At 44.3% G+C, this 23,989-nt stretch overlaps 1 protein-coding gene across 1 annotated transcript; it reads right to left on the reverse strand.

Moving 5' to 3' along the window:
* Window positions 1-5,524: 5,524 nt before the first annotated feature.
* c4b (complement 4B (Chido blood group)) lies at window positions 5,525-23,536 on the reverse strand. Its single transcript, XM_045212766.1, has 41 exons — window positions 23,433-23,536; window positions 21,993-22,182; window positions 21,696-21,861; window positions 21,226-21,296; window positions 20,974-21,065; window positions 20,716-20,798; window positions 20,438-20,525; window positions 20,103-20,229; window positions 19,751-19,892; window positions 19,514-19,626; window positions 19,256-19,417; window positions 18,920-19,090; window positions 18,639-18,830; window positions 18,283-18,426; window positions 15,940-16,069; window positions 15,521-15,592; window positions 15,180-15,392; window positions 14,877-14,988; window positions 14,715-14,785; window positions 14,467-14,606; window positions 14,148-14,363; window positions 13,977-14,037; window positions 13,787-13,876; window positions 13,501-13,707; window positions 12,997-13,072; window positions 12,661-12,853; window positions 12,210-12,317; window positions 11,820-11,982; window positions 11,507-11,718; window positions 9,039-9,197; window positions 8,674-8,736; window positions 8,510-8,600; window positions 8,246-8,423; window positions 8,016-8,106; window positions 7,687-7,761; window positions 7,503-7,602; window positions 6,727-6,816; window positions 6,473-6,568; window positions 6,278-6,361; window positions 5,925-6,057; window positions 5,525-5,806 (listed from the first exon to the last, which is right to left on the reverse strand). The coding sequence occupies exons 1-41, from the start codon at window positions 23,498-23,500 to the stop codon at window positions 5,665-5,667; spliced, it is 5,175 nt and encodes a 1,724-aa protein (XP_045068701.1). The 5' UTR covers window positions 23,501-23,536; the 3' UTR covers window positions 5,525-5,664.
* Window positions 23,537-23,989: the final 453 nt, after the last annotated feature.

Below are 23,989 nucleotides of genomic sequence, written 5' to 3' on the forward strand. Positions count from 1 at the left end.
TGTGTATGTGTGCCATTCAGAGGGTAAGTGCCTTTGAACAGGGTATGGTAGTAGGTGTCAGGCGCACCGGTTTGTGTCAAGAACTGCAATGCTGCTGGGTTTTTCACACTGAAAACTTTCCTGTGTGTATCAAGAATGGTCCACCACCCAAAGGACATCCAGCCAACTTGACACAAATGTGGGAAGCATTGGAGTCAACATGAGGCAGCATCCCTGTGGAATGTTTTCGACACCTTGTAGAGTCCATGCACCGACGAATTGAGGCTGTCCTGAGGGCAAAAGTGGTGCCACTCAATATTAGGAAGGTGATCCTAATGTTTTGTACACTCAGTGTCTAGTGTGTGTCATGCTACTGATATTAGCTTCCATCTTTAATGAGACGTCTACAAAACCAAGAATAATGCTGAAGAATACACATGGTGTCATTATACCACAGCCATTACTGTAATAATTATAATTGAATAACACTATTTCAAATGTAAAAGGGCTTATGGGGTATCTGCTTTAAATAAGATATGTTTCTTTTTAGGGAAATATTTTCATGGACAGACTATGTCACGGTTCAGACAGACGACAAGAGGACCACAATTGCGTCACACCAGAAAGTTTATTTAAACTTAAAGGGAAAGGGATGTAGGGAGTGAGTGAAGGCTCCAGGGGTTATCCCGTCCGATGTGCTGGGTCTGTGCCTCCCCCCAGTGGCAGCGATGCGTCCGATGACGCCGGTGGTTGGTGGTCCAGAAGTCCTGGGGGGGGGAGGAAACACAGACACAACGGGGCGGAATGAAACCAGGCAGCAGTACAGTTCAAGGGAAATCCAAAATACGTAGTAGCAAGGCAGAAGGCTGGTCAGAGTTACCGGGATTGAAGAGTAGTCAGGAGTCGTAATGGCAGAAGCAGGTCTGGATCTCCTGAGGCAGAAGAGTATCCAAAAACCAGGCAGGTCCGGGGTCACAAAACCAGGGTGAGCCAGAAGCGCGAGCAAACAGGTTCCGGGTGTGAGCTTTGCAGACGATCTGACAAAGGAGAGCTGAAAGACAGGGCTATAAATACTGGGAGAGGTTAGTGGGTAATGCAGCGCAGCTGGCAGAGTAATTAGAGCCGAGCAGAGCAGGGACAGGTGGAGCTAGTTAGGCTGAGTAGAGAGAGAGTGGTGAGCAGAGTGGAAACAACTTAAGGTGGTAACCCAGTGGAGTGAGAGGGCTCATGACAGAACCCCCAAGGGGACGGCCCCAGAAGTCCCAAGAGCAACACCACGCCGGGCGGGAGGAGGGGAGCCGGAGGAGGGCTAGAACTCCTCCGAACGGTCCGAGCGAACGTCCTCATCCTCGGAGGAAGCCGGAGGGCCGTGGTCGGGAGATGGGACAGGTCCCGAGACAGGATCAGGCACAGGACAGGAAGCCGAGCGGGCAGGACGGTTAGGGATCCCTCTGGGGCGGCCCCTACGGATAGCAGGTTGATCAGGATGCCGTTGGTGGAAAGCGGTGATGAGAGTCCTATCCACAATCCGACTAGCTGGCACCCAGGTCCTTTCCTCAGGTCCATAGCCCTCCCAGTCAATGAGGTACTGGAGACCCCTACCCCTCCGTCTGGACCGAAGCAGGCGGCGGACGGTGTAAACCAGACCACCATCGACGAGCCGTGGAGGAGGAGGACAAGGCGCAGCAGGGACCAGCGGACTCCTGGGCACAGGCAGGGGCTGCAGCAATCCGGCTGGGGGCTGGCAGAACGACTTGTGTTGGTTGCAGATGGGGCAGGCTTGGGACGAATTCCCGTACATCCTTCCTCAGAGAGGGCCACCAGAACCTCTGGGCGAGCAGGTTGTAAGTGCGGGTGGAGCCAGGGTGACAAGCTAGGCGGGAGTCATGTCCCCACTGAACGACCTGGGACCTCAGGTCTTCGGGGGACAAAAAGGCGGTCAGCTGGGCAAGTGCTGGGACCTGGCTGGTTACGGAGAGCCTCCAGCACCTGTTCCTCAACAGCCCAGGTCAGAGCTGCAACGATGCAGGGACTTGGCAGAATCGACACAGGGTCCTTGGAGGGGTCAGGAGCGGAGTTAGTAGGTACTGGCCGAGGGGGTAGTGCGGCGGCAAGCAGGCAGGTTCGGTGGCAGTCCTCTCCCCACTCCCTGATCACCCCGGTCACCCAGTCGAGCTGAGGGTTGTGCCGGCGGAGCCATGGGTAACCCAGGATGAGGGGTTGGCCTGGAGAGGGGGAGCAGGTGAAACTGGATAGTTTCTTGATGGTTTCCGGACAGACCCATCGAGACCGGGGCCGTGACATGAGTGACCGATCCGAGTAGGTGTCCGTCCAGTGCCCGGGCAGGAATAGGAGGTGTCAAACGGAGGTTCTCCAGTCCCAGTTGGCGTGCCAGCTTGATGTCCATTATGTTGGCTTCGGCGCCAGAATCCACCAGAGCAGCCAGGGTGTGAGTTGGAGTCAGGGAGGCGGAGGTGAACTTGCAGCAGGGGTTTGCGGTCGGAGGACTGGATGGTCATTGAACTCAACCGGACTCCCCTATGCCCGGTGAGCTTCGGCCCTTTAAAGGGCAGGTTACCACACGATGTCCATCACCTCCACAATAGAGGCAGAGGTTTGAGGTGAAGCGTCGCTGGCGCTCTGCAGGAGTGAGAGAGGCTCGCCCAATCTCCATAGGGCTCAGACTGATCAAGCTGACCTGGGTGAGTGGCAGTAGATGACAGGAGCCCAGTCGGATCTCTCCGAATGCCGGTAGTAGGTGGACCTTGGCGCCCCCACGACGACGGGTCTGTATCCTACTGTCGATCCTGACAGTCAGTGCGATGGCTTCATCAAGAGTGGAAGGCAGTTCATGGGAGACCAACTCGGCCTTGATATAGTCAGCCAAACTATGGAAGAACGCGTCCACCAACGATGGTGTGTTCCAAGAACTTCGTCTAGCCAGGGTTCGGGAAGTCGATGGAATGGTCTGCGACTGTACGTCTGCCTTGTCGAATACTGAACAGTTCACGAGACGCCTCTGCGGTTGGGGAATCCAGGTCAAACACCTTCAGCATCTCCTCAGCAAACAGGTCGAAGGTTGCACATGCGGGGGTTTGACGTTCGAACTCTGCTGTTCCCCAGAGTCGAGCTCGGCCCGTCAGGTGAGTGATGGCATACCCAACTTTAGCCCCCTCCGTGGCGAAGGTCCTTGGCTGCAAGGAGAACTGAAGTCGGCAGCTAGTCAGGAATGGCCGGACCTGGGTTGAATCGCCGTTGAACCGCTCGGGGTTTCCAATCTTGGGTTCGGAGCAGCGGCTGCAATGACCGGGGCAGGTAACTCGGGGGCAGGGCTGGTGGGCAGACTGGCTGGGGTCAGGTTGGTGAGGAGTTGAATGATCATGGCGAGTTGTTGTTGCTGCTGCTGGGACTGCTGCTGATGCTGCTGGAACTGCTGATGCTGTTGGTGGCCGACCTGAAGCAGAGAGGAGATGACGCGCTCATGCGGCCTAGCTCTCTCTCAGTGTGTTCCAGGCGTAGCATGGCGGTGGGTTGCTCAGGCTCTTCGGTTTCCATGTCGGGGGGAAGTGTGCGCTGAGTCCATGATGGTCAGATCGTACTGTCACGGTTCAGACAGACGACAAGAGGACCACAATTGCGTCACACCAGAAAGTTTATTTAAACTTAAAGGGGAAAGGGATGTAGGGAGTGAGTGAAGGCTCCAGGGGTTATCCCGTCCGATGTGCTGGGTCTGTGCCTCCCCCAGTGGCAGCGATGCGTCCGATGACGCCGGTGGTTGGTGGTCCAGAAGTCCTGGGGGGAGGAAACACAGACACAACGGGGCGGAATGAAACCAGGCAGCAGTACAGTTCAAGGGAAATCCAAAATACGTAGTAGCAAGGCAGAAGGCTGGTCAGAGTTACCGGGATTGAAGAGTAGTCAGGAGTCGTAATGGCAGAAGCAGGTCTGGATCTCCTGAGGCAGAAGAGTATCCAAAAACCAGGCAGGTCCGGGGGTCACAAAACCAGGGTGAGCCAGAAGCGCGAGCAAACAGGTTCCGGGTGTGAGCTTTGCAGACGATCTGACAAAGGAGAGCTGAAAGACAGGGCTATAAATACTGGGAGAGGTTAGTGGGTAATGCAGCGCAGCTGGCAGAGTAATTAGAGCCGAGCAGAGCAGGGACAGGTGGAGCTAGTTAGGCTGAGTAGAGAGAGAGTGGTGAGCAGAGTGGAAACAACTTAAGGTGGTAACCCAGTGGAGTGAGAGGGCTCATGACAGACTAAGATATACGATTATTGAACTACAGTAAGTTACAACACTCTTATAGAGAACTTGTAGCAATAATGCTGTTCTCTAGTATTGCAGAAAAGGCAGCTTTAGCCAGGCCCATGGTTTTTGATTTGAAAGATGTGTACTTTCATAATGGAACATTGCTACACTGTCTGTGAATGTTGGTTTTGAAAGCAGTTTTTCTTAAGATGGAAGTGGTTCACACAGACCTCTCTACCATAGTCCTTCTACCCAGCTGGAATTGGGGACTCTGGAGCTGATTATTGTGTCTGTCTAATACTAATCCAGGAGTTGTGTCTGTGACATCACACCCCTGACTCTCACTTACACCCAGAGAGACTGATAGAGCTAGAGAAGGGGATGGGATAAGGGTATTGGATATCAGGTCTCTAATGAAAATGTACTTGGAATTAATCTGTACCTGTTGGAGGGAATTTGTGAGGCAAGATAGAGATTGTTTATGTTTAAACAGTGATTTGTCAATGTCTGTGTCCATTAAAGATTAGTTATAATTGCTTGCAAGTTGTATATAGACCTTTCACAGTAGGTGACATGGTCTGAAGCCAATTTCTAGATTCTAGACATCTAGGTTGTTAATGCATTTGATCTCTAGAAATACTTCCCTTTTAAAGCAGCTATCAGCAGTTGAAACAAAGCAGGGTGATGGCGCTGGAGAAATGTAACCACTCAAATTCATAGACAGAGCTATGGATGCAAGGACTGACCATCCATGATATCAACATGATAGTTTTAACAATGTTTTTAGACTATACAATGTTTACATGTATATTGTTTACAAACATCAGAGTAAAACAAGCTTATATTTTGGGTTCTGATGGGGTACTACAGTTGAACTGAGCTCATAAGGCAATTTATAAGTTATATGTAGCAACTGCTGATTTGCCCTTTAAATGTACACTTAGTGTACAAAACATTAAGAACATCTTCCTAGTATTTAGTGGCACCCTTTTTGCCCTCAGGCTTAAAAATCCTTCTTTAACCTGTCTCCTCCCCTTCATCTACACTGATTTAAGTGGATTTAACAAGTGACATCAATAAGGGATCATAGCTTTCATCTGGATTCACCTGGTCAGTCTGTCATAGAAAGAGCAGGTGTTCTTAATGTTTTGTATAGTCAGTGTAGGTTCCTTGTATTTATTGCCATGTGCTTACACAAAATGATTAAATAAAACTGTAAAAATTCAGGATGTTTTATGCTTCTCATTTGATTCATATTTTCAGTGTTGGTCAAGATGGTCAAAGACTGAATTACATGTTGTGGTTAAAATGCCATTTTATTGATCTTGAGAATTATTGAAAGTGGATGTTACAAGTACTGAATTATATGACTCGATTACATGTTTTCATTTTGTTGATGATGTGTTGAGTATGTATGTTAGCATGTCAGTGACCCAATCACTGGGTGCAGCCATTCAACATGTACTCAGATACAAAGTCATCAAATTTTTTGCAAGTAGGCCTGTTGTTAGATCCTTTGCACTTTTTCCCATCAGGCACTTGTTCAATCCAGGTATTTGATTCCAAAAGGTATTGCATCCTAAAAGACAAACAGAGAAATGGTGAGACAATTACCAGGGAGGTCCAATTTTCACAGAGTAGGACCTTAGTGGGAAACACATCTTCAGTTGTCTTATGACATCATATACAGAACTTACTGGCCATTAGAGTCGGTGGTGGCGCCATCTTTACCCATGATGAGGTATTTCTTCCCTGTCTCTAGCTGTCCTTTACACTGGAGCCTCTTGGCGAACACTCGCACTGTGCTCTCCTCCAGCTTCACATCTCCAGCTGGCAGAAAGAGGCACAGAGTTACCAAAGTTACCATGAACGTAGAAAGAAGTAAATGTACTGTCTATGGTGTTACGTCAGGATCACTTCTGTAATACACAGAGTTACCAGAGACCGTAGAAAGAAGTAAATGTACTGTCTATGGTGTTACGTCTTCATGACAATTCAAGTTACAGACACAGATCTCAGGTCAGGATGTAATAACGGTATTATTACTTACTGGCTCGAAGGACTTGAGTCACATTAGTGGTGTAGAGTTCAAAGTTACTCTTCACAGATATACTGATGACTTGGACAATGAAACCTAAAGCAACCAGATTTAAAACGAATTACTAGCTTCACCTTATTTGTCCCATACTGTAAATGTTAAATTATTGACTTCTGTGTCACACTCATAGCTAAATTGTCTACTGACCGTAATCCACAGTGGGGGAATAGCAAGCATGTTCAAAACGATCTTTCTTCTCTAGCTTCAGTGGTCCAAAAGTCTCCTTCTCTTTGTGGCAGGGCCCTAGAGAAACAATGGGAGTTTCTTTAGTGTCATAACCAATGAATCCAGAACCAATGGAATAGTCCCAAAAGTGCAAATCCCGCCTATAAGAGAATACTTCAATAGGATAACTGAGAGAATGTGTTGGTGATGTGATAGTGATGGAAATAACAACTTACTCTCTGAACACTGGCACACATCCCCTGCACACAGGGTTGAAACCATCTTGCTTCTGTTTGGTGCAGCATAGAAAGTAGTACACTTTCTGTCTGTGATTGTGTGTGTGTGTGAGAGCGAGAGCGAGAGAGAGAGAAAGGAGAGTGAGAGCGACAGGAGAAAGAGAGGGGGAGAGAGGGAGAGAGAGAGAGGGGGAGAGAGGAGAGAGAGCGAGAGAGAGAGAGGAGAGAGAGGAGAGAGGGGAGAGAGAGTGAGAGAAAAAGTGAGAGAGAGAGAGAGAGCGAGGAGAGAGAGAGAGAGAGAGAGAGAGGAGAGGGGAGGGGAGAGAGAGGAGACCAAGAGAGAGAGAGAGAGAGAGCGAGGAGAGAGGAGAGAGAGGGGAGAGAGAAAGGAGAGAGAGGAGAGAGGGGAGAGGGGGGAGAGAGAGGAGAGAGAACGAGAGAGAGAGAGGGGAGAGAGAGAGAGAAGGGGGGAGGGGAGCGAGAGAGAGAGAGAGAGAGAGGGGGGAGGGGAGAGGAGAGAGAGAGAGAAAGGAGAGAGAGAGCGAGCGAGAGGAGAGAGAGAGAGGGGAGGGGAGGGGAGAGAGAGATTGAGAGAGAGAGAGAGGGGGAGAGAGGAGAGAGAGAGAGAGAGAAAGAGAGAGAGGGGGAGAGATAGTCAAATTATGCTTGATTGTTTAGTGATGGCTAAAATAATCAGAAGACTATTTGACAGAGACAAAAGATCAATCAAGAAAAAAAAAAGTACAGAAGAAATATGAAAAGAAAGCCTTGCATACCTGGTTCATAGTAGTCATAGAATGTGGCTGGAGCAGGCTGCAGTAAACCTACCAGTACTGTCTGCACAGCCCTGAATGTTACACACTCCCTTTCCTCCAACTGGACAGAGAGAGAAAAAAGCCCTTTTAGCTTTCACACTGTTCTACTGAGTAGCTTGTGTATTTATGTCTGTTTGAGTCTCACCTCATTGAAGTACAACAGCACTTTGCCATGTGAGACCTCATAGTGAGAGATGTACTGTTCATCCGGGTTCTTTAGCTGTGGAGAGAAAACAATTAGAGACAGAGGGAGAGAGGAAGGAATGATCAAGGGATGACAAGGGGGAAGGGAGAAAGGGACTAAATATTGAATATACAAATTAAATTAAATAAGTAAGTAAGCTTTGTCCAAGCCAGAAAGGCCCATCCAATGTTAATATCTATAATTCCTATTCCTATTTGATTGATCATTTCAATTTGGGGATGATGAAGGATTTGATGCTGATACCGATGATGATGTCAATGATGATTTACCTTGTCCAGGTCATCAGTGTCTGCTTCAAAGCCACTGAGCAGTGTGATGTCAGCTATGGCCATTCCTGTGAGGTTCCTGCTCAGACTATGACTAAAGAATACAAGTTAGTTAGATTACTGAAAAAGCAGTGCCCTATCTCCTATGCCGTCAGAAGATATTCATCCCAGTCACAAATCTGTTGTGATTTATATATTTATGACAGAATCAGTTCAGTCTCTGTTTAACTGACCTGACACAGACTTCGTATTCAACAGCATTTTGGGAATTCCGGCTTTCCTGAGTATCTCTCCTGCGTCTGCTGCGAGCATCGAACCACTCAATCGCTGTTCGGGGGACGTCCTCTTCCTCCCTTTTCTCTCCGTCTCCGTCTCCGTCTCCGTAGTCGTTGTAGTCTTCAACAATCTGGGCTGATGAAACAAAGTGTTATCATAACTCAGTCACACACATCCTAACCTGGAGTAAAGGGAGTGTTGGATCAGTGTTGCACGCTCACCAGTGTACTCTACTTTCCCCTCTACTTTGACTGTGATTGACAGAAGGTTACAGTCGTCTGAGGTGTCCAGTAGATGGTAAGCCTTCGTAACCTGCCAGACAGATCAATATGTTACCAGTTTGAATGAACATCAATAAATCTGTTTTGATGATAAAGACTCCCACCTTCATCTTGGCTTTTCCCTGTCCCGTTAGCGCTACGTTAATGATAGCATTACCAATCAGTTTCTGGGGGAGTAGAGACAGAGAGAGAGAGTTACGTGTGTCTGTGTGTGTATGTGTGTGTGTGTGAGTGTGTGTGCATGCGTGTGTGTGTGAGTGTGTGTGCATGCGTGTGTGTGTGTGTGAGTGTGTGTGCATGCGTGTGTGTGTGCATGCGTGTGTGTGTGTGTGTGTGTGTGTGAATGTGTGTGCATGCGTGTGTATGTGTGAGTGTGTGTGCATACGTGTGTGTATACGTGTGTGTGTGTGTGTGTGTGTGTGTGTGTGTGTGCATGTGTGTGTGTGTGTGACTGTTGGAGTGGGTATACCTTCAGCTCTGTTTCTACTTTCTCCCCCTTGTTGTCCAATGACAGCTTCTGAACGTCGCTCTTCCCTGGACTAGTGAACTGTACCTTCACTTCTGTGATGGGCGGTTGGGGCCTGTTCAGTGCATACTCAGAGAGAGCCTCCAAAGCTACTATAGTATCCTAAAGACATTATGATGAATGCATAGAATGGATACAAATTAAAGGTAGACATTTAACATGTTATTTCTACCAAATGGTGTAGAACGTAAACGTTCCATCGACTCTCAATGAGAGGGACTATAACCCCTGGGTCACTGTATCAGTATTATTTGACTGAATATGAAGGCGGAAAACTAGCAAAACATTCTAACTAGGAACAAGGAAACTATTACCACTAGGAGGCAATGAAGCAACCACATCATGTTTAGGCATTGTTCAGCTCTCCATCAGTACAGTGCATTCGGAAAGTATTCAGACCCCTTGACTCTTCAACATTTTGTTACGTTACAGCCTTATTCTAAAATGGATTAAATAAAATAAAATCCTCAGCAATCTACACACAATACCGCATAATGACAAAGCGAAAACAGGTTTTTATACATTTTTGCACATTTATTAAAAATAAGAAACAGAAATACCTTACTTACATAAATATTTAGACCCTTTGCTATGAGACTCGAAATAGAGCTCAGGTACATCCTGTTTCCATTGATGATCCTTGAGATGTTTCTACAACTTGATTGGAGTCCACCAGAGGTAATTCAATTGATTGGACATGATTTGGAAAGGGGCACACCTCTCTATATAAGGTCCCACAGTTGACAGTGCATGTCAGAGCAAAAACCAAGCCGTGAGGTGGAAGGAATTGTCCGTAGAGCTCCGAGACAGGATTGCGTCGAGGCACAGATCTAGGGAGGGTACCAAAACATTTCTGCAGCATTGAAGGTCCCCAAGAACACAGTGTCCTCCATCATTCTTAAATGGAAGAAGTTTGGAACCACCAAGACTCTTCCTAGAGCTGACCATCTGGCCAAACTGAGTAATCGGAGGAGAATGGCCTTGGTCAGGGAGGTCACTCTGAGAGAGCTCCGCAGTTCCTCTGTGGAGATGGGAGAACCTTACAAGACAACCATCTCTGCAGCACTCCACCAATCAGGCCTTTAGGGTAGAGTGGCCAGACGGAAGCCACTCCTCAATAAAAGGCACATGACAGCCCACTTGGAGTTTGCCAAAAGGCACCTAAAGGACTCTCATACCATGAGAAACAAGATTCTCTGGTCTGATGAAACCAAGATTGAACCCTTTGGCCTGAATGCCAAGCATCCCATCTGGAGGAAACCTGGCACCATCCCTACGGTGAAGCATGGTGGTGGCAGCATCATGCTGTGGGGATGTTTTTCAGCGGCAGGGACTGGGAAACTAGTCAGAATCGAGGGAAAGATGAACGGAGCAAAGTACAGAGAGTTCCTTGATGAAAACCTATTCCAGAGCGCTCAGGACCTCAGACTGGGGCGAAGGTTCACCATCCAGCAGGACAATGACCCTAAGCACACAGCCAAAGACAACACAGGAGTGGCTTCGGGACAAGTCTCTGAATGTCCTTGAGTGGCCAAGCCAGAGCCCGGACTTGAACCCGATCGAACATCTCTGGAGAGACCTGAAAATAGCTGTGCAGTGACGCTCCTCGTCCAACATGACAGAGCTAGAGAGGATCTGCAGAGAAGAATGGGAGAAACTCCCCAAATACAGGTGTGCCAAGCTTGTAGCGTCATACCCAAAAAGACTCAAGGCTGTAATCGCTGCCAAAGGTCCTTCACCAAAGTACTGAGTAAAGGGTCTGAATACTTATGTAAATGTGATATATATATACTTTTTTTATACATTTGCAAACATTTCAAAATACCTGTTTTTGTTTTGTAATTATGGTGTGTTGAGTGTAGATGTATTATTTTTTATTTACTCCTCAATTGGTAGTTACAGTCTTGTACCATCGCTGCAACTCCTGTTTGGACTCGGGAGAGGCGAAGGTCGAGAGCTGTGCGTCCTCCAAAACACAACCACGCCAATCAGCACTGCTTCTTGACACAATGCACGCTTAACCCTGAAGCCAGCCGCACCAATGTGTCGGAGGAAACACTGTACACCTGGCGACCGTGTCAGCGTGCATGTGCCCGGCTCGCCACAGGAGTCGCTACAGCGCGATGGGACAAGGACATCCCGGCCGGCCAAACCCTCCCCTAACCCGGACGACACTTGGCCAATTGTGCGTCGCCTCATGGTTCTCCCGGTCGTGGCCGACTGCGACACAGCCCGGTATCGAACCAGGACTTGTAGTAACGCAGCTTGCACTGCGATACAGTGCCTTAGACCACTGCGCCACTCTGGAGGCCCAAGTGTAGATCCACTTTAGAATAAGGCTGTAATGTAACTAAATGTGGAAAAAGTCAAGGGATCTGAATACTTTCCGAATGCACTGTATCTCACCTCACCTGTGTGGACTTGAAGCCTCCTCCATAGTTCTCCTGTGAAGTCAGCCAGCAGGCTGCAGAGTCTGCCCACATTGTGTCCTTATGAGCCACTGCAGTTAACAGGGCGTAGGCTGTAGTCTCTACTGTTATGGCCTCTGTTGTCGGTACATAACGTTTATTTTCCTCATTCACCATTCCAGCGTTAGCATACCACCCATGGCAATGATCTTTCCCTGTCAAGAGGAGTCAAATAATATCAATGTTAGTAGCAATCCCCCATCAGCCCACACCATTTTGACCTACAATAGTGGTGTAATAGGACTAGGATATATACCTTCAGTTGCTAGTCCTTTGAGTTTTTCCCAGGCAGGCTCAGCCTTTGTCCGGTCAGACAGACAGACTGACAGGCAGTAGGCTGTTATGGCCACAGCGTAGGGCCTCTGTAGCCCCTCGACACGTGAGAGCAGGTAGTTTGTGGCTTTGACGATGCTGTCTTTCTACACACACACAAAAACACAAAGCAGCTAGCCATTCTGGTTAAAAAGAGAAGTATTTGATGATTGTATCAAATGTTGTTGTTTTTTCTCCAGGATGGAGACGGATGATATAGACGGACGATATAGACGGATGATTAGGTTGAAATCGGTTAATTGGTAACACTATAAAATAGTACACTATACTAAACACTTCTGAGTTAGTAAGGAAATATGTCCACCTATCTTACCGTATTGTTCTGGTCCTTGTTTTCTGTCAGGAAAGGGAGGGAGCGATTTAGAGCCACAGTTATGAAAGCAGTCATGGACACATCTCCCTCTATCCCTCCAATGCCTCCCTAGAGACAAAGAGAAAACACACTGTTGAAATACAGTAGGGTTGCCAGTTCAAGTCCTGTGTCTGACTGGAAAAATCTATCAGGAAGTGAGCTGGCAACCGGAGGGTTGCTGGTATCAAATCCTAGATGCCATTGCCTGCTATTGTGCTTTTGAGCAAGGCACTTAACACCCACACAACAACAGCTCCCCAGGCGCCCAGTGTGGAAGCCCCCCACACCTCTCCAAAACCTGTCTATGTATGTGTGTCTTTCGGAGGGGTTGGGTTAAAAGCGGAAGTCAAATTTCGGTTGGACCTTGTGTGCAATTGACGTAGTATTGCAAGTATTTTGAATAATCCTTTACCTGCATTTCCCTGTGTATTACTGGGTTAGGGTCCGAGAATGATCCATCCTCCTTCTGTTTAACCAGGAGGTATCTGACTGAATGACTGATTTCCTCCTCAGACACACCCTGTGCCTGTCTCCCCTTCTCTCTTCTGCCTGAATTCTGAAGTTCTGCCACCAGAGACATCACTTTCACAACAAGGCCCGTCAGCCTAGAGAGGAAGGGTATCAAACACTATGATAGGATCGGCCAGCTCCAGTCCTGGAGAGTTGCAGTGTGTACAGACTTTTGTTCCAGACAGCCAGAAAACTACAGTACAACAAAAACAAGCAACGTAAAGAGAGATGTACTGACCAGTAACTGGTTGGATGGCTCTTCCAAGCTCCATACGATCCATCAACCTTTTTAAACGTCAAAATTCTCATATAGCCTGACAGAGAGAGAGAGAGAGAGAAAGAAATAAAGAGAGAGAGAGAGAGAGAGAGAGAGAGAGAGAGAGAGAGAGAGAGAGAGAGAGAGAGAGAGAGAGAGAGAGAGAGAGAGAGAGAGAGAGAGAGAGAGAGAGAGAGAAAGAAAGTGAGAGAAAGAGAGTGAGTTAGAGAGAGTGAGAGAGAGAGAGAGAGAGAGAGAGAGAGAGAGAGAGAGAGAGAGAGAAAGAAAGAAAGAAAGAAAGAAAGAAAGAAAGAAAGAAAGAAAGAAAGAAAGAAATAAAGAAATAAAGAAAGAAAGAAATAAAGAAAGAAAGAAAGAAAGAAAGAAAGAAAGAAAGAAAGAAAGAAAGAAAGAAAGAAAGATATTGGATTTTGTGTTTCTTACTATAAATTAAAATAAAGCATCTTCATTATAGTTCTCTCACACCTTGCTCTGTGAACTGGAGGGCCGTATCTCTGATGCCAGGGGTCAGCTCATACCAACGCTGGCTCAGGTCCAGGTAGCGGAGGGCCAGGGCTGTGGGAGCCATTCGTTTCATAGTCTGCTCTGCACATCCATCAGGAGCATTGAGCAAGCCTTTAACCCCATCGGGAGAGAGCAGGGTCCTGGCAGTGGACTGGCCAAACACCTCCCCTGGGGAATGGATGAAAATTGATATTAAACTGACAATACTGTTGTGAGGAGAAATGACTGGAGGGCAAATGAGTCAGACCTTCCATCTTGACGAAGATATTGGTGTTGGAGCCAGGAACTGTGTTGTCTGGTAACTTTCCGTCAATCATGAAAGATTTGCTACTCTTCCCTGACAACAGAGAACGAGAGAAGCTGGTTGGTGCTTTTATGTCATAAACTATTCCGTGAACAAAATGTAGTTATCATAGATATTATGTTAGCAAGCTCACCAATATTGCCACTCAGGTCAACTAAATGAGTTTCCTCCACTCTCTTCTCTATTCCCTCCGTCTAAAATATGAGAAACTATTATATTACATACATGCAGTACCTTTACAGTAATGGATCCTCAGATATTTTTGTAGTAGTACTTTTTCCCTCTCTTTTTTTCGTATACTTACTCTAACATTCAGAATCTTTTCAATAGCATCCGTGCCATCCTCATTCTCTATGTCATAAAGGCGTATTATGATGGGTATAGGGCCGGTTTCCATGGGTACTGCAGAGAAAGTGACGGCTTTGGAGGAGTGGGCATCCACAGTGATGTTGACATAGGTTTTGATGGAACTGGATCCAGGCGAACAGAGCTTGTCATTTCGCTCCATGTGGAGTGCAATCTGACAGGGAGGAAGGTGGTCCATCAGCTGTATGGCATTTGGTGTTTCTGTATATGCTTCTGAAGTATAAAACTGCAGTACTTTAGAAAGTTATTTACTCTACCTGTGCATTCTGGTTCCCGTAGTTGTAGACAATAGGAACAATAGACATTTGCTCAAATCTTTTGACCGAGTACGGCAGCCTCAGAGAGACAAAAACCTCCTTAAACACACGGAACTCATGTGGTTCTGCCACACAAATGCCTGCAGGAAGGTCATACACAGACATATGCATTACTCTCCAGAATGTCACCACAGGTTCCTTACTATCTAGGTACAGGAATAAGAACCAATCGAGGAGGAGGATGTTACCATGAGAAGCAGACAAGCTGACAGCCTGTATCTCCCAGGTGGTGATGGAATCAGGCAGAGCCACAATATGACTAAGGGAGACAGAGAGAGAGACAAATTACAACAGTGTTTCAGACACAAGGCGCCAATATACTGTGTGTCTAAATGTCTGAATGTCCTCACATTCCTTTGTCTTTTATATTGACCACTGCGAACACAAAGCTTGGGGGGAAGCTTCTGCGTATTTGCTGATTGGTTGTGTCAAAGAAGTCTTCGACGTCTGTGGCACTCGCAGCTGAGAGGAGAGAGTGCAGACCAAGGGAGTCACCATAATACAACCTTTTAAGATCGTTTTCTCATTGAATTAAATTAGAACAAGTCAGATATTTTGTTTCAATAATCCCATGTCTGTCTAAAGAATAGTGGTTCTTATCATTTTGTTACATGTTATAACGGTAATATCCCAAACAATCAAGTCATCCTCACTCCTGCCATGTCCTGTCTGGGCGTCCTCTCGTCTCTTCTTCTCTCTCAGTTTCTCTCCCTCTATGCAGCAGTCCAGGAAGGCCTTGACACAGACTGGGTCCTTATTGGCTCGTGCCACTCTCTCGGCTCGCTGCTGACACGTCTTCAGCATGGGGATCAGGGTGAAGCCATGAGAACAACACTCCTGCAGCTTGGTGTCTGAGTAACTCGATTCTGGGAGTGAGAGATGGTGAGGGGGCGACAAAAGGTTTTAGTTCGTACCTGCCAGGACTGACAAACACCCTCTCCCACCGCCTCAGCCAGCAGCTAGAGACAATTAGAGAAAAGTAACGTTGTAATACTTATGGACATCATCTGCTGCTGGAGGTCCAGGGAACGCCTCTGTCGTCTGAAGCCTGACTCACAGTTCAATCCTAAGACAAACAGACGTACAGTAGGGTGAAGACGATCATATCAAAACATCAACATGTAATATGAGCAAGTATGACGTCATTAATGTTTTGTTGAAATGTGTGTACGTCTGAGTGTTTTTTTTCTCCATTTTATTCGTCTTTTTTCTTGATGTTGAATGTTGGCCGTTAAGTCCCTGCCAATGTCATGTCTAGTTGAGTGGATCCAAGTCTGTGAAATGTTAAGTTGTCTACCCCCTAAAGGAATTTTAACCCTATACCAGAGAACATCATTCAGAAACTGTGGACCAGAGATAAAGTAGTGTAGACACTAGACAGATGTATGTTTAATCACACAATGCTCGTCATACCAATCCTCATCTTAGACTTCACTCCTGAGTTGGATATGAATGACAGGCCAGCGTCGTTGAACACAGAGGCTGTATCTGAGCCTCCTCCGTATGAGCAACCAAGGTCATAGGACTGCATCGACGAGAATACCTGTGAACGGCACACACATTTTCACACTATTAGTCAAAAAGAGCCGTTTGGTCTTTATTTCATACAATATATTTATACCTGTAAATTATAAGGAGTGAGTTTTAGAGGAAATAATGTGGAGGAGAAAGTATATATTATTATTCTTCAGTAAATAGGAACTTGTACAGTGAGGGAAAAAAAGTATTTGATCCCCTGCTGATTTTGTACGTTTGCCCACTGACAAATAAATGATCAGTCTATAATTTTAATGGTAGGTTTATTTGAACAGTGAGAGACAGAATAACAACAAAAAATCCAGAAAAACGCATGTCAAAAATGTTATCAATTGATTTACATTTTAATGAGGGAAATAAGTATTTGACCCCCTCAACCAGAAAGATTTCTGGCTTCCATTAGGAGCACACTCTTAAAGGGAGTGCTCCTAATCTCAGCTTGTTACCTGTATAAAAGACACCTGTCCACAGAAGCAATCAATCAATCAGATTCCAAACTCTCCACCATGGCCAAGACCAAAGAGCTCTCCAAGGATGTCAGGGACAAGATTGTAGACCTACACAAGGCTGGAATGGGCTACAAGACCATCGCCAAGCAGCTTGGTGAGAAGGTGACAACAGTTGGTGCGATTATTCGCAAATGGAAGAAACACAAAATAACTGTCAATCTCCCTCGGCCTGGGGCTCCATGCAAGATCTCATCTCGTGGAGTTGCAATGATCATGAGAACACGGGAGGATCTTGTCAATGATCTCAAGGCAGCTGGGACCATATTCACCAAGAAAACTATTGGTAACACACTACGCCGTGAAGGACTGAAATCCTGCAGCGCCCGCAAGGTCCCCCTGCTCAAGAAAGCACATATACATGCCCGTCTGAAGTTTGCCAATGAACATCTGAATGATTTAGAGGAGAACTGGGTGAAAGTGTTGTGGTCAGATGAGACCAAAATCGAGCTCTTTGGCATCAACTCAACTCACCGTGTTTGGAGGAGGAGGAATGCTGCCTATGACCCCAAGAACACCATCCCCACCGTCAAACATGGAAGTGGAAACATTATGCTTTGGGGGTGTTTTTCTGCTAAGGGGACAGGACAACTTCACCGCATCAAAGGGATGATGGACAGGGCCCCTCAGCCAGGGCATTGAAAATGGGTTGTGGATGGGTATTCCAGCATGACAATGACCCAAAACACACGGCCAAGGCAACAAAGGAGTGGCTCAAGAAGAAGCACATTAAGGTCCTGGAGTGGCCTAGCCAGTCTCCAGACCTTAATCCCATAGAAAATCTGTGAAGGGAGCTGAAGGTTCGAGTTGCCAAACGTCAGCCTCGAAACCTTAATGACTTGGAGAAGATCTGCAAAGAGGAGTGGGACAAAATCCCTCCTGAGATGTGTGCAAACCTGGTGGCCAACTACAAGAAACGTCTGACCTCTGTGATTGCCAACAAGGGTTTTGCCACCAAGTACTAAGTAATGTTTTGCAGAGGGGTCAAATACTTATTTCCCTCATTAAAATGCAAATCAATTTATAACATTTTTGACATGCGTTTTTCTGGATTTTTGTGTTGTTTTCTGTCTCTCACTGTTCAAATAAATCTACCATTAACATTATAGACTGATCATTTCTTTGTCAGTGGGCAAACGTACAAAATCAGCAGGGGATCAAATACTTTTATTCCCTCACTGTATATATACAGTACCAGTCAAAAGTTTGGACACACCTACTCATTCAATGGTTTTTCTTTATTTGTACTATTTTCTACATTGTACAATAATAGTGAAGACATCAAAACTAGGAAATAACACATATGGAATCATGAAGTAACCAAAACAGTGTTAATCAAAATATATTTTATTTTTTAGATTCTTCAACTAGCCATCAAGGCAAAGGGTGGCTATTTGAAGAATCTCAAATATAAAATATATTTTGATATGTTTAACACTTTTTTGGTTACTACATGATTCCATATGTGTTATTTAATCGTTTTGATGTCTTCACTATTATTGTACAATGTAAAAAATTGTAAAAATAAAGAAAAACCCTGGAATGAGTAGGTGTGTCCAAACTTTTTACTGGTCCTATATATTTACTAAAAAATATATGGGGGATTGGAAATGATGCAGACAATTACATTGATGGAAGCTACAATCTATCTGCAATATTAAAGCTGATCTACCCCCTAAAAAAATAAAAAAAATAAAAAAAATGAGTAGCTTGCCTGTTTGGGGGTGAGTTTGTTGTGGGCGTTGAGAGCATAGATAGCCTTGTCCACAGCCAGCAAGGCAACTTTGGCCTTCTGACCATTTAAGTTTATCTCCAGCTTTGCCATTTTTCCTGGTTGATATTCATATTTTGACTTTACCTAGATCATATAAATATACATAGGAATAAATTAGGATGATAACATCAAATATATATAATTAGTAAATTACTCTGAACTGAATTGTAACTTATTAACAGTCGGCAACACTTTATTTCTCTTTCTTCTTGTTCTCTGGCCATATTAGTGTCTGACCATCAAGAACTCTCTCTGTCAACGCTGACGCTGATCTACTCCAGTCACTGTTCACTCACCTCGACCGTCCCCTCACAAATGTCCTTGACGTCTACCCACACAGAGTCAGCAATGATGTCACCTTTCTGATCATAGTTGTAGCCAATCAGACGGAAGGAGGGTGTCATATCAGGCGTGATTTGAAGCAGAATCTTTATTAAATGCCCTGATTTGACAGAATCCTGTTTTCTTAGCACTCCACGGCTGAAAACCTGAGGATTACAAAAACAGAAAAGTGATTGTTTCTCCTATCAGTTATATAACTTTTCCACCATGTCCTGTTCCTTGTGATATCTCTCACCATGTAGTAAATAAACCCATCCTCTGGAGACCCATTCAAGACTTTGAATGTCACAGAAAGGGATTGACCCGCCGTCAGAATCTCTTGGCTCACGCTCACGCTCAGATAGGTGTTGCCAGGAGACGAGGCACATTTGACGTCTTTGGTTTCTTTCTGGCCATCTACGGTCACCTGACAGGAAACATGGGATGAAAGAAGAAACAATCTGATCCGAAGCCTTTAGTTTCATATGATTTCTTCAGTGTTTTGTTTACAGACTATACTGTATTGCTTGAAGCTACTGCTAGAAGCTTCAGATTAATGTATGTTTTATTTGGACTATTTTGTTATACTTACCTCCACAGTAATGTCATGATCAAAATTGGGAAGGTTAAAATCGTGCCACACTGCGCCCTCCTCGTTAGTCTTGATAGTTTGGGCGCCATCCTGGAGATTTTTCAGATGCATTTTCACTGGCTCTCCAACAGCTGGGGAACCATTTGGGAGACGTACCACCACCTAACAGATTACCGGACAAACAAATATACAGTACATCATTTCACAGATAGACATTGTTCTATCTAACGTATCTCTGTCATCCAAATTGAGGCTTACCACAACACTGAAAGGGACTCCAGGGATGTAGTGAGAGCGGGTACGGGACAGGTCTACAGTGTAACGCTTGGAAACAACAGGAAGAGACACCTCTGCTTCCTGCAGCTCACCACCTGGTGAAGGTACAAAGACAGTACAGTACCAATATCGTTTAGTCGTCTTGTACCTACTGTATGACTGTATCACATTTCAAAAGTCTATTCTTGCTTTAACTAAGAACAACAACTGCTGCCTTACTGATGATGTCAGTGACAGACACCGCCATGTAAAGCTTTGCTTCGCTCTGGTCCATGTCTGAGAGGGTGGTGTTGAGGTTGGATTGGAGTTGCTCGACGAGCTTGGATGTCTGGAGAACCGCTGACCCTTCTCCAGCTTGTATCTGAGAGAAAAAGGCAAGCGACAGGTTTTAAGTCAAACCATAACTCAAGCATTGCTTAAAACAAAATGTTGTAACTTTATGTAGAAATAGGTTGGCTGCCACTATAGTGTTGTCCATTAGAGCGCCCAGAGCTTTAGGCTTTGTGAGTCTTCTTCTCTGATCGCAGAGTACAGATATTTTGATTGAAATATGCCACATTTATCCTCTCACCGATCCAGTCAGCTCCATTCCTCTGATGAAGACAGTCTTCTCTTTTTCACCATCCGGACCCTGTGTTTTCTCCTTCACTCCAAACCGGCAGTGGAAAGCTCCCTGTATACTCTCACCATAGGAGTACCTTGGGGAAAATACTGTGTAGTCAGACCAACTGATAAATATGGCCACGTTCTATAACATATTAATAGATTTGATAAACATTTAGAGGACTTGCACTTGGACAAATGGCTCAATGAGAACCACATAGCCAGAACTAAAGTTACATGTAATTGTAAGGAACTACATGTAGTAAATGTGGGGAAACAGTTGATATCAGGATTAAATCGTACTTGGCTGAGATCGTGAAGGTGAACTGCTCAGTGTTCAACAGAAAGTAGCTTTGCTCAGGTTTGACGGTCACCTCAAAGCTTGGCAGCACTAAAACAAAACATGTTCAGAACAACAAAACATTTCTTATCCTTTCTCCATGTGTAAGAAAATGTATAAATAATAGCATGAATACAATTTAAGTCAAATATTTTCAGAAAGATTGGCTTTAAACTTGAAATATTCAAATGGTAAATAGAGAGTAAGTTGAGCAAAGCAGATAAAAAGAGAAAATATTAACCAAATTTCTTGACTTGAAATTCTCGAGTAACAGCATTCTTTTCATCTCCTTGGTAATGAGCCACAATCCGCCACACACCCATTCTAAAATAAAAACACACCAGGTATGATATTAGTATGTCTTATTATAATGTATTGTTTAAGTAAATCATAAAATCAATTGATCAACAAAGGGTAGTTGCACAATATCAGTCAATTAATAGATGCTAACATTGAATAATTGTGGAATTTCTACAGCACATAATATATATGATTGTACTCTGAGACATCAGGGATATTAAAAGGGGCATCTGCGAATATTCCATCCGTAGCTCTCTTAAGAGTCTTCATTATCCGGTTGCCCGCAGCATTCTACCAAGGAGGTACAAATCAGTTACTATTTCACAACTCTTTCAAACATCCAAAAAAAGCTTTTTGGCATCAAAGATCACCACAATGATAAACATTTCAACATTTAATGAAATGAAATGTAACAAAGGAATGTGGTCAGAAATTAAAAGTTTGTACTCACAAAAATAGAGATTTGAACATTTTCATCATGGGGCCTCATTGAGTGGTTTAGGGTAAATATCCTGTATCTCACTGGTAAAAAAATTAAAATCATAATATTTTTGTGCGCTACAAATTATCTTCATTGTAAACCTTTGCAAAAGTAGTATCTGTATTTTGACCACATTTACCAATATTCAAGTTGTACTTCAAGATTTTGGCAGTGAGGCCCTTTATCTACTTCCCCAGAGTCAGATGTATATGGGTATCCTAGCAGATACCTTAGACTTCCAGTCATTGCACTAACGCTAGTTAGCATCGGCTCGTAAAACTACCTCTAACTTCCTTCATACTGGACACAAAGACATACAAATGGTATCCACTAGTTAATCTGACTCTGGGGAAGTGGCTAAAGGGGAAGTAGATAATTGCCAAAATCCCAAAGTATCCCTTTAAGAGCAGGGTTCTATTTCATGTAGACTGCAGATCTACCTTGCTGTGTAGGGTGGTAGACAGGCTGGTCAGTCTGAATGAAGATGTAGCCTCTGTGTTGGGAGACTAAGACCCTCACCATCTCTCTGTTTTTGTTCCCTTCCATCTCAGCCACCAGCATAAGATAGGGAATATCCACAAAGGTGGGCAGTTTGTCCCTGTCTACCTGCAAGGTGGGGAAGAAACTTAAATGATAACCAATACTACTGCTTCTCCTATTTCTTGTTTATGGAGACGTCTCTTTAGTCTGTCTGTATGGTCACTTATTTTATCTAGTCAAGTCTCACTAAGTCATACCTCTAGTTCCACAGTTTGGATCGGTACCTCCTCAGTACACACAGTGCTGATCTTTTGAGATATCACTTCTCTAGTTATCTCATGTTCCAGGTAGAGGGTAACACGTGTTTTCAGGAGGGCTTTACCCAGCTGGACATAAACACGCTCCTTCACCCCCACATGGAACACATTGGGAGCTGAGATAAAGAACCTGCATAGCCGAGAGAAGGTAGCATTTAGAATCAACCACCTAATACTTTTAACAGTCTAGTATCTAAAGTATCACTTTAAGGTCAGAGACAAAAGCCTAAAGATGTTTTATGTTCGTCGAACACCAGTATATCAAAATGCTAAATGTGCAAGTCATTCAGAGGCATTGAAGTAGTCAGATTAATCTGAGTTGAAACATTAGTTTAGAATACAACTGGAATATTGACATCACACACTGTAGAAAATATTGTGCAAGTTCCACTTTTAAAAAATTAGGAAACTATTTTCATCAGCTTTTTGAGGATTTCCAACATGAGGTATTTTTACGTATAATATACATACCTTTTAGTGTTTCACAAACACTAATATATTAAGTCCAGTATAAAAAAAATGGCTAAGAGACAACTTAATTTGATAAATCCAGAACTGTTATTGTACATTCGATCTACTTAATCTTTCTGATTAGTTACTTTTATTGATTGTGTCTTAGTGTTAAACATGGCTTTATGTATTTCATCGCTTGACATTTTTATCCACTATAGCAGGAATTGTTGAGCGCAGTGCTTGTTCCACTAGCACTAACTGGAGGTAAAGCTGCAAGCGTTGTAGATTGACGTATTTGCCTTTGTCAAGAGTGGCACGGATGATCTTACTAATAGTGAGAATGGGTGGTCACATCATTGAATGTCAATTTGGCCGACGGTTTTGATATCCGTTCATCGTGATCCATTACACCTCATAGCATAACAAATACTAATATAGAAATGTGCTTTTCATTCTTCAAACATGCATACAACATTGTGTAAAAGTATCGTAAAGGTTTTTTAAAAACAGAGCCACATGGCAAGTTGTTGGAAGAACTTAAAGTTCTTAAGTTGAAAGGAAATATTATGAAAATTGAGTAAGTTAAACACAATTTTCCTTGTAGTTGTTTTTACACACAAACAGTTGTTTAGATTATGCATTTATCTTATGCTGAATTCATTTTTTGGGGGGGGAGGGGTTGGTTAAACAAGTGAAATAAAGTACAAATTATATTATTGAAGTAAAGATGACAACTACGTTTTTTTATGTCAAAATAAATATAGTTTCAAGTATAATTTACTAACCACCCGAATAATGTTTTACAGTGCACGTGACAATGCTAAAACATAAGTAAAAGTATACAAATATACGTGCACATACAGGACACAGGAATGCACTGATATTGCACAGTAAAATGTTTCATGAAGATATTGTTGAAACATTTACCTGTCCTGTCCATGTACAGACTCAGCAGCCAAAAGGAAGAACACCATAAGACAGATGGGAGAGCCCATGGTTCCTGTTCACTGTCTTTGCTCCTGCTCTGTCCACAGACCCTATCTTCACAGTATTATACACTCAGTTTATTTAGATCTGCCCCTTTATCTCTTTCACAACCCTTAAAATGTCTCAATCCCGTATGGCCCTCCCTTCCCTCTGAGACAAAAGTCATGTCATTTGTAGTCACTGTCTGAATGAGGGAGGACGCCACTTACTGTTAGTCATCAATAATCAAAAAATGGTCACAACTTCATTGAAAAGACAACTGTTGTATTGTTCTCTTCAACTGGTTGGCTCAATATGGGCAATTCAAACAAAAAGAAGGAACTTATCTTTGTGATGAGTTGATCTTTGGGATCTTATAATTCAAAAGACACTTCACAGGATTAGATATTGTGTTACAAACAGAGCAGTTTTGTTTGGCTTGAGCAGTCAAAAGCTGGGGAATTTTGGAGAGGGATTCTTCCATTTCACAATTAGATTCTATGCTCCCCTTGGTCAGC

The sequence above is a fragment of the Coregonus clupeaformis genome, unplaced genomic scaffold, assembly GCF_020615455.1.
Source record: "Coregonus clupeaformis isolate EN_2021a unplaced genomic scaffold, ASM2061545v1 scaf0049, whole genome shotgun sequence".
NCBI lineage: Eukaryota > Metazoa > Chordata > Actinopteri > Salmoniformes > Salmonidae > Coregonus > Coregonus clupeaformis.